The sequence below is a fragment of the Mobula hypostoma genome, chromosome X1 (assembly GCF_963921235.1).
Source record: "Mobula hypostoma chromosome X1, sMobHyp1.1, whole genome shotgun sequence".
Lineage (NCBI taxonomy): Eukaryota > Metazoa > Chordata > Chondrichthyes > Myliobatiformes > Myliobatidae > Mobula > Mobula hypostoma.
In genome coordinates, this window is record NC_086128.1 from 61913339 (window position 1) to 61927038 (window position 13700).

Consider the following 13700-nt stretch of genomic DNA (forward strand, 5'->3'; position numbering starts at 1 on the left):
TTACGGTTCCTGAACCTAGTGCTGTGCGACCCCAGGATCCTTGGACCTCCTTGTCCAATGGTAGTGGCGAGCAGAGAGCACGGGTGTGGATGTTGAGGCCCCTTGATGTTGGGCGCTGATTTCTTGTGGCAGTTAAGTGTGTTCAATGGTGGGGAGGACTTTGCCTGGCGTCGACTTTCTATAAACTCTTCCATTAATGCACATTGGTCTGAAGATGAGATAACTTTTTAAAAAATAATCTCAACATATCTCATTTTAGCAAACTTTGTTGAACATACACCCAAGTTGCAAGGGTCTATGAAGTTAACACCTAATGGAAAGAGATAGTAAATGACCACTCCCAGTCTCTCCTCCCACTGCCCCCACCCTCTGCCCCTCCCACTCCCTCTGTTGCTTCCTCTTTCCCCTCGCCCTCACTCCCCTCTCCCACTGTCCTCTCCCAATACTCCCCACATACACTCCCTTCCGTCCCCTCGCTGTCCTCTCCCAGTATTCCCTTCATACACTCCCCTCCATCCCCTCACAATACACTCCCAACTACACTCACTCCCCTCATATACTCCCCTCCAACCCCTCACTGTCCACTTCCAATACTCCCCCACTCCCCTCATACACTCCCCTCCATCCCCCCACTGTCCTCTCCCAATACTCCCCTCACACACTCCCCTCCATCCCCTCATTGTCCACTCCCAATACTCCCCTCATACACTCCCTTCCGTCCCCTCGCTGTCCTCTCCCAGTATTCCCTTCATACACTCCCCTCCATCCCCTCACAATACACTCCCAACTACACTCACTCCCCTCATATACTCCCCTCCAACCCCTCACTGTCCACTTCCAATACTCCCCCACTCCCCTCATACACTCCCCTCCATCCCCCCACTGTCCTCTCCCAATACTCCCCTCACACACTCCCCTCCATCCACTCCCAATACTCCCCTCATACACTCCCCTCCATCCCCTCACTGTCCACTCCCAATACTCCCCTCATACACTCCCCTCCATCCCCTCATTGTCCACTCCCAATAATCCTCCAACACCCCTCATAAACTCCCCACAGCCCTCTCCCAATACTCCTCCCACTCCCCGTCACTCCCCTCATACACTCCGCACTTCCCTCTCCCAATACTTCCCTCATACACTCCCCTCCATCACCCACTGTCCTCTCCCAATACTCCCCTCATACACTCCCCTCCATCCGCTCATTGTCCACTCCCAATACTCCACCCACTCCACTCATACACTCCCCTCTATCCCCTCACTGTCCACATCCAATACTCCCCCGACTCCCCTCATACACTCCCCTCCATCCCCTCACAGTCCACTCCCAATACTCCACCACTCAACTCATACACTCCCCTCCATCCTCCCAATGTCCTCTCCCAATACTCCCCCACTATCCCTCATAAACTCCCTCATACACTCCCCACGGTCCACTCCCAATAGTCCTCCCACACCCCTCATACACTCCCCTCCATCCCACACTGTCCACTCCCAATACTTCCCCCACTACCCTCATACACTCCCCTCATCCCCCCACTGTCAACTCCCAATACTCCCCTCATACACTCCCCTCAATCCCCTCACTGTCCACTCCCAATACTCCCCGCACTCCCCTCATACACTCCCCTCAATCCCCTCACTGTCCACTCCCAATACTCCCCGCACTCCCCTCATACATTCCCCTCCGTCCCCCACTGTCCTTTCCCAATACTCCCCCCCAATTCGCTCATACACTCCCCTCCATCCCCTCACTGTCCACTCCCAATACTCCCCTCATACACTCCCCTCCATCCCCTCACTGTCCACTCCCAATAATCCTCCAACACCCCTCATAAACTCCCCTCATCCCCTCACTGTCCACTCCCAATACTCCCCTCATACACTCCCCTCCATCCCCTCAATGTCCACTCCCAATACTCCCCGCACTCCCCTCATACATTCCCCTCCATCCCCCACTGTCCTCTCCCAATACTCCCCCCACTTCCCTCATACACTTCCCTCCATTCCCCCACTGTCCACTCCCAATAGTCCTCCCACTCCCCCTCATACACTTCCCTCCATCCCCGACTGTCCTCTCCCAATACTTACGCCACTCCCGTCATACACTCCCCTCATCCACTCACTGTCCACTCCCAATACTCCCCCAACTCCCCTCCATCCCCCCACGGTCCACTCCCAATACTCCCCCACTCCCCTCATACACTCCCCTCCATCCCCTCAATGTCCACTCCCAATACTCCCCCGACTCCCCTCATACACTCCCCTCCATCCCCTCACTGTCCACTCCCAATACTTCCCCCACTACCCTCATACACTCCCCTCATCCCCTCACTGTCCACTCCCAATACTCCCCTCATACACTCTGCACTTCTCTCTCCCAATACTCCCCTCATACACTCCCCTCCATCACCCACTGTCCTCTCCCAATACTCCCCTCATACACTCCCCTCTATCCGCTCATTGTCCACACCTAATACTCCCCCCAGTCCACTCATACACTCCCCTCCATCCCCTCACTGTCTACACCCAATACTCCCCCGACTCCCCTCATACACTCCCCTCCATCCCCTCACAGTCCACTCCCAATACTCCTCCACTCCCCTCATACACTCCCCTCCATCCCCTCACGGTCCACTCCCAATAGTCCTCCCACACCCCTCATACACTCCCCTCCATCCCCCACTGTCCTCTCCCAATACTTCCCCCACTACCCTCATAGACTCCCCTCCATCCCCCCACTGTCAACTCCCAATACTCCCCTCATACACTCCCCTCTATCCCCTCACTGTCCACTCCCAATACTCCCCGCACTCCCCCATACATTCCCCTCCATCCCCCGCTGTCCTCTCCCAATACTCCCCCCACTCCCCTCATACACTCCCCTCCATCCCCTCACAGTCCACTCCCAATACTCCCCCACTCCCCTCATACACTCCCCTCCATCCTCCCACTGTCCACTCCCAATACTCCCCTACTCCCCTCATACACTCCCCTCCATCCTCCCACTGTCCTCTCCCAATACTCCCCCACTCCCCTCATAAACTCCCTCATACACTCCCCACGGTCCAGTCCCAATAGTCCTCTCACACCCCTCATACACTCCCCTCCATCCCCCACTGTCCTCTCCCAATACTTCCCCCACTACCCTCATAGACTCCCCTCCATCTCCCCACTGTCAACTCCCAATACTCCCCTCATACACTCCCCTCTATCCCCTCACTGTCCACTCCCAATACTCCCCGCACTCCCCTCATACGTTCCCCTCCATCCCCCGCTGTCCTCCCCCAATACTCCCCCCACTTCCCTCATACATTCCCCTCCATCCCCCACTGTCCTCTCCCAATACTTACCCACTCCCGTCATACACTCCCTCATCCACTCACTGCCCACTCCCAATACACCCCCAACTCCCCTCCATCCCCCCACTGTCCACTCCCAATACTTCCCCCACTCCCCTCATACACTCCCCTCCAGCCCCTCACTGTCCACTCCCAATACACCCCCCCTCCCCCTCATACACTCCCCTCCATCCCCCACTGTCCACTCCCCTCATACACTCGCCTCCATCCCCGGATTGTCCACTCCCAATACTCCCCTCATAAACTCCCCTCCATCCCCTCACTGTCCACTCCCAATACTCCCCCCCTCCCCCTCGTACACTCCCCATCATCCCCCGACTGTTCACTCCCAATACTCTTCCCACTCCCCCATACACTCCCCTCCATTCCCCCACTGTCCACTCCCAATAGTCTCCCACTCCCCTCATACACTCCCCTCCATCCCCCACTGTCCTCTCCCAGTACTCCCCAACTCCCCTTGTACACTCCCCTCCATCCCCCCACTGTCCTCTCCGAATACTCCCCTCATTCACTCCCCTCTATTCCTTCGTTGTCCACTCCCAATACTCCCCCCACTCCACTCATACACTCCCCTCCATCCCCTCACTGTCCACTCCCAATACTCCCCCGACTCCCCTCATACACTCCCCTCAATCCCCTCACTGTCCACTCCCAATACTTCCCCCACTACTCTCATACACTCCCCTCATCCCCTCACTGTCCACTCCAAATACTCCCCTCATACACTCCCCTCCATCCCCTCACTGTCCACTCCCAATACTCCCCCCACTCCCCTCATACACTCCCCTCCATCCCCTCACTGTCCACTCCCAATACTCCCACCACTCCCCTCATACACTCCCCTCCATCCCCCACTGTCCACTCCCAATACTCCCCCCAATTCGCTCATACACTCCCCTCCATCCCCTCAATGTCCACTCCCAATACTCCCCCCGCTCCCCTCACACACTCCCCTCCATCCCCCCACTGTCCTCTCCCAATACTCCCCTCATACACTCCCCTCTATCCCATCACTGCCCACTCCGAATACTCCCCCCACTCCACTCATACACTCCCCTCCATCCCCCCACTGTCCTCTCCGAATACTCCCCTCATTCACTCCCCTCTATTCCTTCGTTGTCCACTCCCAATACTCCCCCCACTCCACTCATACACTCCCCTCCATCTCCTCACTGTCCACTCCCAATACTCCCCCGACTCCCCTCATACACTCCCCTCAATCCCCTCACTGTCCACTCCTAATACTTCCCCCACTACTCTCATACACTCCCCTCATCCCCTCACTGTCCACTCCAAATACTCCCCTCATACACTCCCCTCCATCCCCTCACTGTCCACTCCCAATACTCCCCCCACTCCCCTCATACACTCCCCTCCATCCCCTCACTGTCCACTCCCAATACTCCCACCACTCCCCTCATACACTCCCCTCCATCCCCCACTGTCCACTCCCAATACTCCCCCCAATTCGCTCATACACTCCCCTCCATCCCCTCAATGTCCACTCCCAATACTCCCCCCGCTCCCCTCACACACTCCCCTCCATCCCCCCACTGTCCTCTCCCAATACTCCCCTCATACACTCCCCTCTATCCCATCACTGCCCACTCCGAATACTCCCCCCACTCCACTCATACACACCCCTCCATCCCCTCACTGTCCACTCCCAATACTCCCCCGACTCCCCTCATACACTCCCCTCCATCTCCCACTGTCCTCTTCCAGTACTCCCCCACTCCCCTCGTACACTCCCCTCCATCCCCAAATGGCCACTCCCAATACTTCCCCCACTCCCCTCATACACTCCCCTCCATCCCCTCAATGTCCTCTCCCAATATTCACCCCACTCCCCTCATACGCTCCCCTCCATCCCCCCACTGTCCTCTCCCAATATCCCCTCATACACTCCCCTCTATCCACTCGTTGTCCACTCCCAATACTCCCCCCACTCCACTCAAAAACTCCCCTCCATCCCCTCACTGTCCACTCCCAATACTCCCCGCACTCCCCTCATACACCTCCTCTATCCCCCCACTGTCCTCTCCCAATACTCCCCCCAATTCCCTCATACACTCCCCTCCATCCCCTCAATGTCCACTCCCAATACTCCCCCCACTCCCCTCATACACTCCCCTCCATCCCCCTACTGTCCTCTCCCAATACTCCCCTCATACACTCCCCTCTATCCCCTCACTGTCCACTCCGAATACACCCCCGAATCCACTCATACACTCCCCTCCATCCCCTCTATGTCCACTCCCAATACACCCCCCACTCCACTCGTACACTCCCCTCCATCCCCCACAGGCCACTCCCAATACTCCCCCCACTTCCCTCATAAACTCCCCTCCATCCCCTCACTGTCCACTCCCAATACTCCCCCCACTTCCCTCATACACGCCCCTCCATCCCCTCAATGTCCACTCCCAATACTCACCCCACTCCCCTCATACACTCCCCTCCATCCGCCCACTGTCCTCTACCAAAACTGACCGCATATACTCCCCTCTATCCCCTCATTGTCCACTCCCAATACTCCCCCCACTCCCCTCATACACTCCCCTCCATCCCCTCACTGTCCACTCCCAATACTCCTCCGACTCCCCTCATACACTCCCCTCCATCCCCCACTGTCCACTCCCAATACTTCCCCCACTCCCCTCATACACTTCCCTCCATCCCCCACTGTTCTCTCCCAATACTCCCCCAACTTCCCTCATACACTCTCCTCAATCCCCTCACCGTCCACTCCCAATACTCCCCCCTCCCCCTCATACACTCCCCTCCATCCCCTCACTGTCCACTCCCAATACTCTCCCCACTCCCCTCATACACTCCCCTCCATCCCTTCACTGTCCACTCCCAATACTCTCCTCACTCCCCTCATACACTCCTTTCCACCCCCCATTGTCCACTGCCAATACTTCCCCCACTTCCCTGATATACTCCCCTCCATTCCCCCACTGTCGACTCCCAATAGTCCTCCCACTCCCTTCATACACTCCCCTCCATTCCCACTGTCTACTCCCAATACTCCCCCCACTCCCCTCATACACTCCCCTCATCCCCTCACTGTCCATTCCCAATACTCCCCTCATACACTCCCCTCCATCCCCTCACTGTCCACTCCCAAACTTCCCCCACTCCCCTCATACACTCTCCTCCATCCCCCCACTGTCCTCTCCCAATACTCCCCTCATACACTCCCCTCTATCCCCTCGTTGTCCACTCTCAATACTCCCCCGACTCCCCTCATACACTCCCCTCCATGCCCCACTGTCCACTCCCAATACTTCCCCCACTACCCTTATACACTCCCCTAATCCCCTCACTGTCCACTCCCAATACTCCCCTCATCCACTCCCCTCATCCCCTCAGTGTCCACTCCCAATACTTCCCCCACTCCCCTCATACACTTCCCTCCATTCCCTCACTGTCCACTCCCAATACTCTCCCCTCCCCCATACACTCCCTTCCATCCCCCACTGTCCACTTCCAACACTCCCCCCATACACTCCCCTCCATCCCCTCACTGTCCACTCCCAATACTCACCCCATACACTCCCCTCCATCCCCTCACTGTCTTCTCCCAATACTCTCCCCACTCCCCTCCATCCCCTCACTCTGCACTCCCAATACTCCCCCACTCCCCTCATACACTCCACTCATCCCCTCACTGTCCACTTCCAATACTCCCCTCATACACTCCCCTCCATCCCCTCACTGTCCACTCCCAATACTCCCCCCTCCCCCTCATACACTCCCCTCCATCCTCTCACTGTCCATTCCCAATACTCCCGTCATACGCTCCCCACTGTCCACTCCCAATACTCTCCCCCCTCCCCTCATACACTCCCCTCCATGCTCCCAGTGTCCTCTCCCAATACTTCCCCCACTCCCTTCATACACTCCCCTCCATCCCCTCACTGTCCACTCCCAATACTCCCCTCACTTGCTCCCCACTGTCCACTCCCAATACTCTGCCCACTCCCCTCATACACTCCCCTCCATCACCCACTGTCCTCTCCCAATACTCCTCCGACTCTCCTCCCACTCCCCTCATACACTCCCCATTTCCCTCTCCCAATGCTGCTCCCACTCCCCTGCCACTGTGCTCTTACGCTCCCCTCCAGCCCCCGCTTCCACTCCCCCGCTCCCAATTCTCCATGCATGCCCTCCAACTCACACCTCCCAATCCCCCCTTTCACTCCCCTCACCACCCCTCCCACTCTCCCCCTCTGAATCCTCTGTCCCACTCCCCCCTTTACTGTCTTCCTGCCACTGCTGCCTCCCTTTCCGTCTCACATCAGTATCATACAGCTCTCCGGTGATGTGGATGGAGCGTGTAAGATATGGCTGACCAATCTCCCATCATCGCCAGAAGGCAAAAGTACCCACGTGATTGTTATAATGACTGCATTCCTCACCTGCTTAAAAAATTATGGTGTCAAAGGCAAGAGCTCATTCAATAGTCAACAAATTAGGAAAAGAGATGGCTAGGTGGGACTTTTTACGCAAAGAGATGGTGCGGTGAAACTTGTTTGGCAAACAGATGGTGTGGTGGGACTTGTTAAGCAAAGAGATGGCGTAGTGGGACTTGTTAGGCAAAGAGATAGTGTGGTGGGACTTCTTAGGCAAAGAGATAGTGTAGTGAGACTTGTGAGACAGAGATGGCTTGGTAGAACTTTTTAGGCAGAGTTGATGTAGTGGGACTTGTTAAGCAAAGAGATGGTGTGGTGGGACTTGTTAGGCAAAGAGATGGTGTGGTGGGACTTGTTAGGCAAAGAGATGGCGTAGTGGGACTTGTTAGGCAAAGAGATGGCGTGGTGGGACTTGTTAGGCAAAGAGATGGCCCGGTGGGACTTGTTAGGCAAAGAGATGGTGTGGTGGGACTTGTTAGGCAAAGAGATGGCCCGGTGGGACTTGTTAGGCAAAGAGATGGTGTGGTGGGACTTGTTAGGCAAAGAGATGGCCCGGTGGGACTTGTTAGGCAAAGAGATGGCATGGTGGGACTTGTTAGGCAAAGAGATGGTGTGGTGGGACTTGTTAGGCAAAGAGATGGCGTAGTGGGACTTGTTAGGCAAAGAGATGGTGTGGTGGGACTTGTTAGGCAAAGAGCTGGTGTGGTGGGACTTGTTAGGCGAAGAGATGGTGTGGTGGGACTTGTTAGGCAAAGAGATGGCGTAGTGGGACTTGTTAGGCAAAGAGATGGCGTGGTGGGACTTGTTAGGCAAAGAGATGGCCCGGTGGGACTTGTTAGGCAAAGAGATGGCGTGGTGGGACTTGTTAGGCAAAGAGATGGTGTGGTGGAACTTGTTAGGCAAAGAGATGGTGTGGTGGGACTTGTTAGGCAAAGAGATGGCGTGGTGGGACTTGTTAGGCAAAGAGATGGGGTGGTGGAACTTGTTAGGCAAAGAGATGGTGTGGTGGGACTTGTTAGGCAAAGAGATGGTGTGGTGGGACTTGTTAGGCAAAGAGATGGTGTGGTGGGACTTGTTAGGCAAAGAGATGGCCCGGTGGGACTTGGTAGGCAAAGAGATGGTGTGGTGGGACTTGTTAGGCAAAGAGATGGTGTGGTGGGACTTGTTAGGCGAAGAGATGGCGTGGTGGGACTTGTTAGGCAAAGAGATGGCCCGGTGGGACTTGTTAGGCAAAGAGATGGTGTGGTGGGACTTGTTAGGCAAAGAGATGGCCCGGTGGGACTGTGGCCACCAGTTAAATTGACAGCAACAAAAGAGAGTTAATTTACAATAAGTCTCCACAATCAGCAGCAAATATAATTCAGCCATGTCTCCTGACTAAAAGCAGTGAGTGAAGGAGAGCTGAAGAACGTATGGAGGGAATGGATCTTTGATGTAGAAAGGAAAGCTGGGGGTCCAAGTTCATAACTGCCTGCAAATGGCCATGCAGATAGGTAGGGTGGTCAAGAGGGTGTACAGAAGTCTTTGCCTTCTTGGTTGTACACTCAGTACCCGAGTAAAGACGACATTTCACAGCTGTATAAAGCTTTAGTCAGCTTCCATTTGGAGTGTTGTTGCAGTCTGGTCACCCTATTGCAGGAAGGATATGGAGGCCGCAGGACCATAAGACATAGGGGAAGAATTAGACCATTTGGCCCATCAAGTCTGCTCCACCATTCCATCATGGCTGATCTATTATCCCTCCCAAAACCACTCTTCAGCCTTCTCCCTATAACCTTTGACACTCTGACTAATCAAGAACTTATCAGCCTCTGCCAATGGTTTGGCCTCATCTGTGGCAATAAATTCCACATGTTCACCACCTTCTGGCTAAAGAAATTCCTCCTCATCTCTGTTCTAAGGGGACGTCCTTGTACTCTGAGGTCTTGAACTCTCCCACGCTTCTCCTATAGAGGAGAAAGTGGTCCAGGGACTGACTTACACAGGCGTGGGGACATCTGGTTGGATTTCGAGGGGCTTGGCCTCCACAGCTGTCTGTGGCAATGAACTCCACTGATTCACCACTCAGGAGTTTCTGGACTCGGGAGTTACCAACCTGTTTTATGCCATTGACCCCTACCGTTAACCAAGGCATCCGCCGACCACAGATTGGGAATCCCTGTGAGACTAGCTAAAGAAATTCTTCCTCATATCCATTGAAAATGGACGTCTCTCCATTCTGAGGCTGTGCCCTTTGGTCTGAGACTCACTTGAGAGAGGATGCATAGAAGGTTGGCCAGGATGCTGCCTGACTGAGAGAGTATAAATCTCTTTAGTCAACATTGAGGTTGGACAAGATTGGGATTTTTTTCTTGGGAGTGCAGGAGGCAGAGGGAAGTTTATAAATGTTGGACAAGATTGGGTTATTTTATCTGGGGTGCAGGAGGCAGAGGGAAGTTTATAAAGGTTGGATAAGTTTGAGTTGTTTTATCTGGGGTGCAGGAGGCCAAGGGAAGTTTATAAAGGTTGGATAAGTTTGAGTTGTTTTATCTGGGGTGCAGGATAGAAAAGTAAGGTTTTGGGGCTAAGGACTGGAGGCCTGTCTGAATGTATGAGTGGATGGGTGAGTGGCAGAGTGGGAAAGGAGCATTACATAGTTATAGAAAGGTACAGCACAGAAACAGACCCTTTGGCCCATCTAGTCCATGTTGAACCATTTAAACAGCCTAGTCCCATCGGCTGCAATGGGACAATAACTCTTCATACTTCCTACCATCCATGTACCTATCCAAACTTCTCTTAAACGTTGAAATCGAGCTCGCAGGCACCACTTGCGCTGGCAGCTGGTTCCACATTCTCACCACCCTCTGGGTGAAGAAGTTTCCCCTCAGGTTCCCCTTAAACTTTTCAGCTTTCACCTTTAACCTATGACCTCTGGTTGTACTCCCACCTAACCTCAGTGGAAAAAGCCTGCTTGCATTTACCCTATCTCTACCCCTCACAATTTTGCGTACCTCTATCAAATCTCCTCTCAATCTTCTGCATTCCAAGGAATAAATTCCTGACCTATTGAACCATTCCTTGTAACTCCTCCAATCTTTCTCCCAGACCTGGCAGCATCCTTGTAAGTTTTCTCTGTGTTCTTTTGACTTTCCTGTACGTCTGTAGGCGACCGAAACTGCACAGAATACTCCAAATTTGCCGTGTTTCGTTGTTTATGTTGCTCTGCTGAACATGGTGGGCACACTACGTTGGCACTGGAAAGTGCGGTGACCCTAGCAGGCTGCCCCCCCCCACCCACCCCCCCACACACACTTCATGTTGTCTGTTAACACAAGTGGCATATTTCACTATACGTTTCGGTGCACCGCTGGTAAATAAATGAACCTGATCTGATCTGAATTGTGGTCTGTAAAAAAGATAAGGTTGTATAATTAACGCATAGAGTTGGCGCGATGTTCATCATCGTTTTATGCCTCAAAGCCAGTTTGTTTAAAGATGATCTTAAAGGAGAGTTTAACCCGTCAAATCTCACCCATTTTCGCCAGAATGTGTGTCAATATTTGTCCCTGCACATTGTTTGTTTTGCCAATGCAAATGACACATTTCACTGTATGTTTTGACGTATCTGTGACATATCTATGAATCTGAACTTGGACCGGTGAAATCAGGAAGTCTGGTTGACGGAGGGTTTACAGAAACGTAAACCACAGTAGACAGTAGCGATCGCTCGAGTTGAGTACGATGTTCTCCCAAGGGTTTATTTCCTTAATGGAGAACACCTGTGTGTGACTTCATTTAACGTGGGGGTGGGGGCCGATGTATGGCAAAACTCACCTTGACAGGTCGGGGTCAGGGTCCAGTGACAGTGCGTGCAAGACGACAGAGGGGGTCAGTTCACAGCTGCAGTCTCCCTCCGCCTTCGCCGCGGTTGAAATGCGTCACCATCTTCCGCCAACTCCAGCGCTGAGGTCTTGGTTGGGTCGCTCTTGGTCCAGAACAGCCCCCTTAACCTGCCCCCTCCACGCTCCCCCCACCACATGCGGCCCCACCAGGCGGCATGGCTCTCGGGATCTCAGGATGAGGCGAGCCTCTCCAGCAGGACAAGGTGATGATCCTGAGACCATAGGACATATAGGCAGGTCTAGGTCATTCAGCCCATCAAGTCCGTTCCAGAACAAGCCATTTGTGCCTGGGAACCGTGCGTCAAATGGGATCTTGGTGTTCTTGTACCAAGTGCCCGGTATACTATACGACCATGGTTACTGTCTGTCAGGAGGACTTCAACAGCTGTGAAGTGTTATTGGATACTCTGTGCTTGTGAAAGACACCACAGACATGCATAGCTCCGATAAGATGGCGCTTGGTCCAACAAACGGTGCAAATGTGCATCTTAGCCATTTTTCTTGTGGTCGCAAGACCCTGCTGGACATTGGTGATACCAGCTACTGCAAGTTGGGTTCGTTGGTGAGATCAGTGGTGAGGGGGCTGCGTGGCCTCGGTTGTTGTGCGGACCGGGCCCTCGTGTCGTGGGGTCGCCTGTTACAGCCAGCCAGGTGATGAGGTGCCAAAGGCAGTGTGGAAGAGAACAGGGGCGCAGCGGGTGTGCTGGAATCCGTGCTGTTCTGGGGTGGCTGGTTGCTCCCGTTGGTCCTGCCCTCTAGTGTCCACTCCATGGAATACAAGCTGGATTGCTTGCGGCGGACCCAGCACGAGACAAGCTCATTTGCCCTCGCCTGCTGAACCGGGGCAAGTTGAGGAACTGCTGCGTACTTGTTCCTGGCTCCAGGCCAACATTCCAAGCATCCATCAAACTTCAGGCTTGTGCTACAATTTTGTATGTCCTATCATAACTATATATACTATGTGTGTCTCTGTGTGCTTGTGCTTTGCAACTTTGGCCCCAGAGAAATGCTGTTTCATTTAGCCACATACGTGTATACAGCGGGATGAGAATTAAACTTGAGCTCAACCTTGAACTTAAAGACTTTATGTGTGGGTTCTTCTCTCAGTACTAATGAGTGCTTCTCGCTGCAGATATCATGATTTTGTGGCCTACTGTAAAGCCGGGAAACCCAAGACCTTCATCTGCAAGCCAGATTGTGAAAGTCAGGGGCGAGGCATCTTTTTGACCCAGAACGTGAAAGATGTTAAGCCCGGGGAGGACATGATCTGCCAGGTCTACATTCGGAAGGTACTTTACTGCACTCCTGACTCTCTGCCTAGAACGTTATCTCTTTATCTGCATTCTGGTTTCCCTCTCACCCCTTCTTTTCTCCTCACCTCCTGCTCGTGCTCCTCTTCCTTCCCTCTCTCCCACCGTCCACTGTCCCCTCCTATCAGATTCCTCCTTCTTCAGCCCTTTGCCTCTTCCACCTATCACCTCCCAGCTTCTTAATTCATCCCCTGCGTCCCCACCCACCTTTCTCCTCACCTGGTCTTACCGATCGAGCTTGTGGCAGCTTCCCCTTGCACCCCTTCTCTTCTGCTCCCCTCCCTCTGAAGCCCCTTCTCCTTCCCTTTCTTCCGTAACCAACTTTAGGGACTTGTTATTTCATGTTCTCATTATTTATTGCTATTGGTTTATATTTGCATTTGCACAGTTTGTTGTCTTCTGCATTCTAGTTGATCTTTCACCGATCCTGTTATAGTCATTATTCGATAGATTTGCTGAATGTTGCACATGGCGACATACAAGTACTTTGATAATAAAATTTACTTTGATCTTTGAACATGAACCACTCTCCTCACTTACTATGTTCCTCCTTCAGCCCTTTCCACTTTGCACCTAACTCCTTTTGGCCTCTCATCATCCACACCCACTACCTTCCCCCCCACCACCCTCACCTGGCTTCACCTATCACCTGCCATATTCTCCTCCCCCTCCCAACCCACCTTCTTATTCTGGCTTCTTGTCCCCTTTCTTTCCTGTCCTGGG

At 53.6% G+C, this 13700-nt stretch overlaps 1 protein-coding gene across 1 annotated transcript in view; it reads left to right on the plus strand.

Moving 5' to 3' along the window:
* Positions 1–13700, plus strand: part of LOC134340208 (tubulin polyglutamylase ttll6-like) — a 73604-nt gene that overhangs the window by 16133 nt on the left and 43771 nt on the right. The window contains exon 5 of the mRNA XM_063037184.1: positions 12800–12956. Within this exon, the coding sequence (XP_062893254.1) occupies positions 12800–12956 (157 nt within the window). The remainder of the gene's footprint in view (positions 1–12799; positions 12957–13700) is intronic.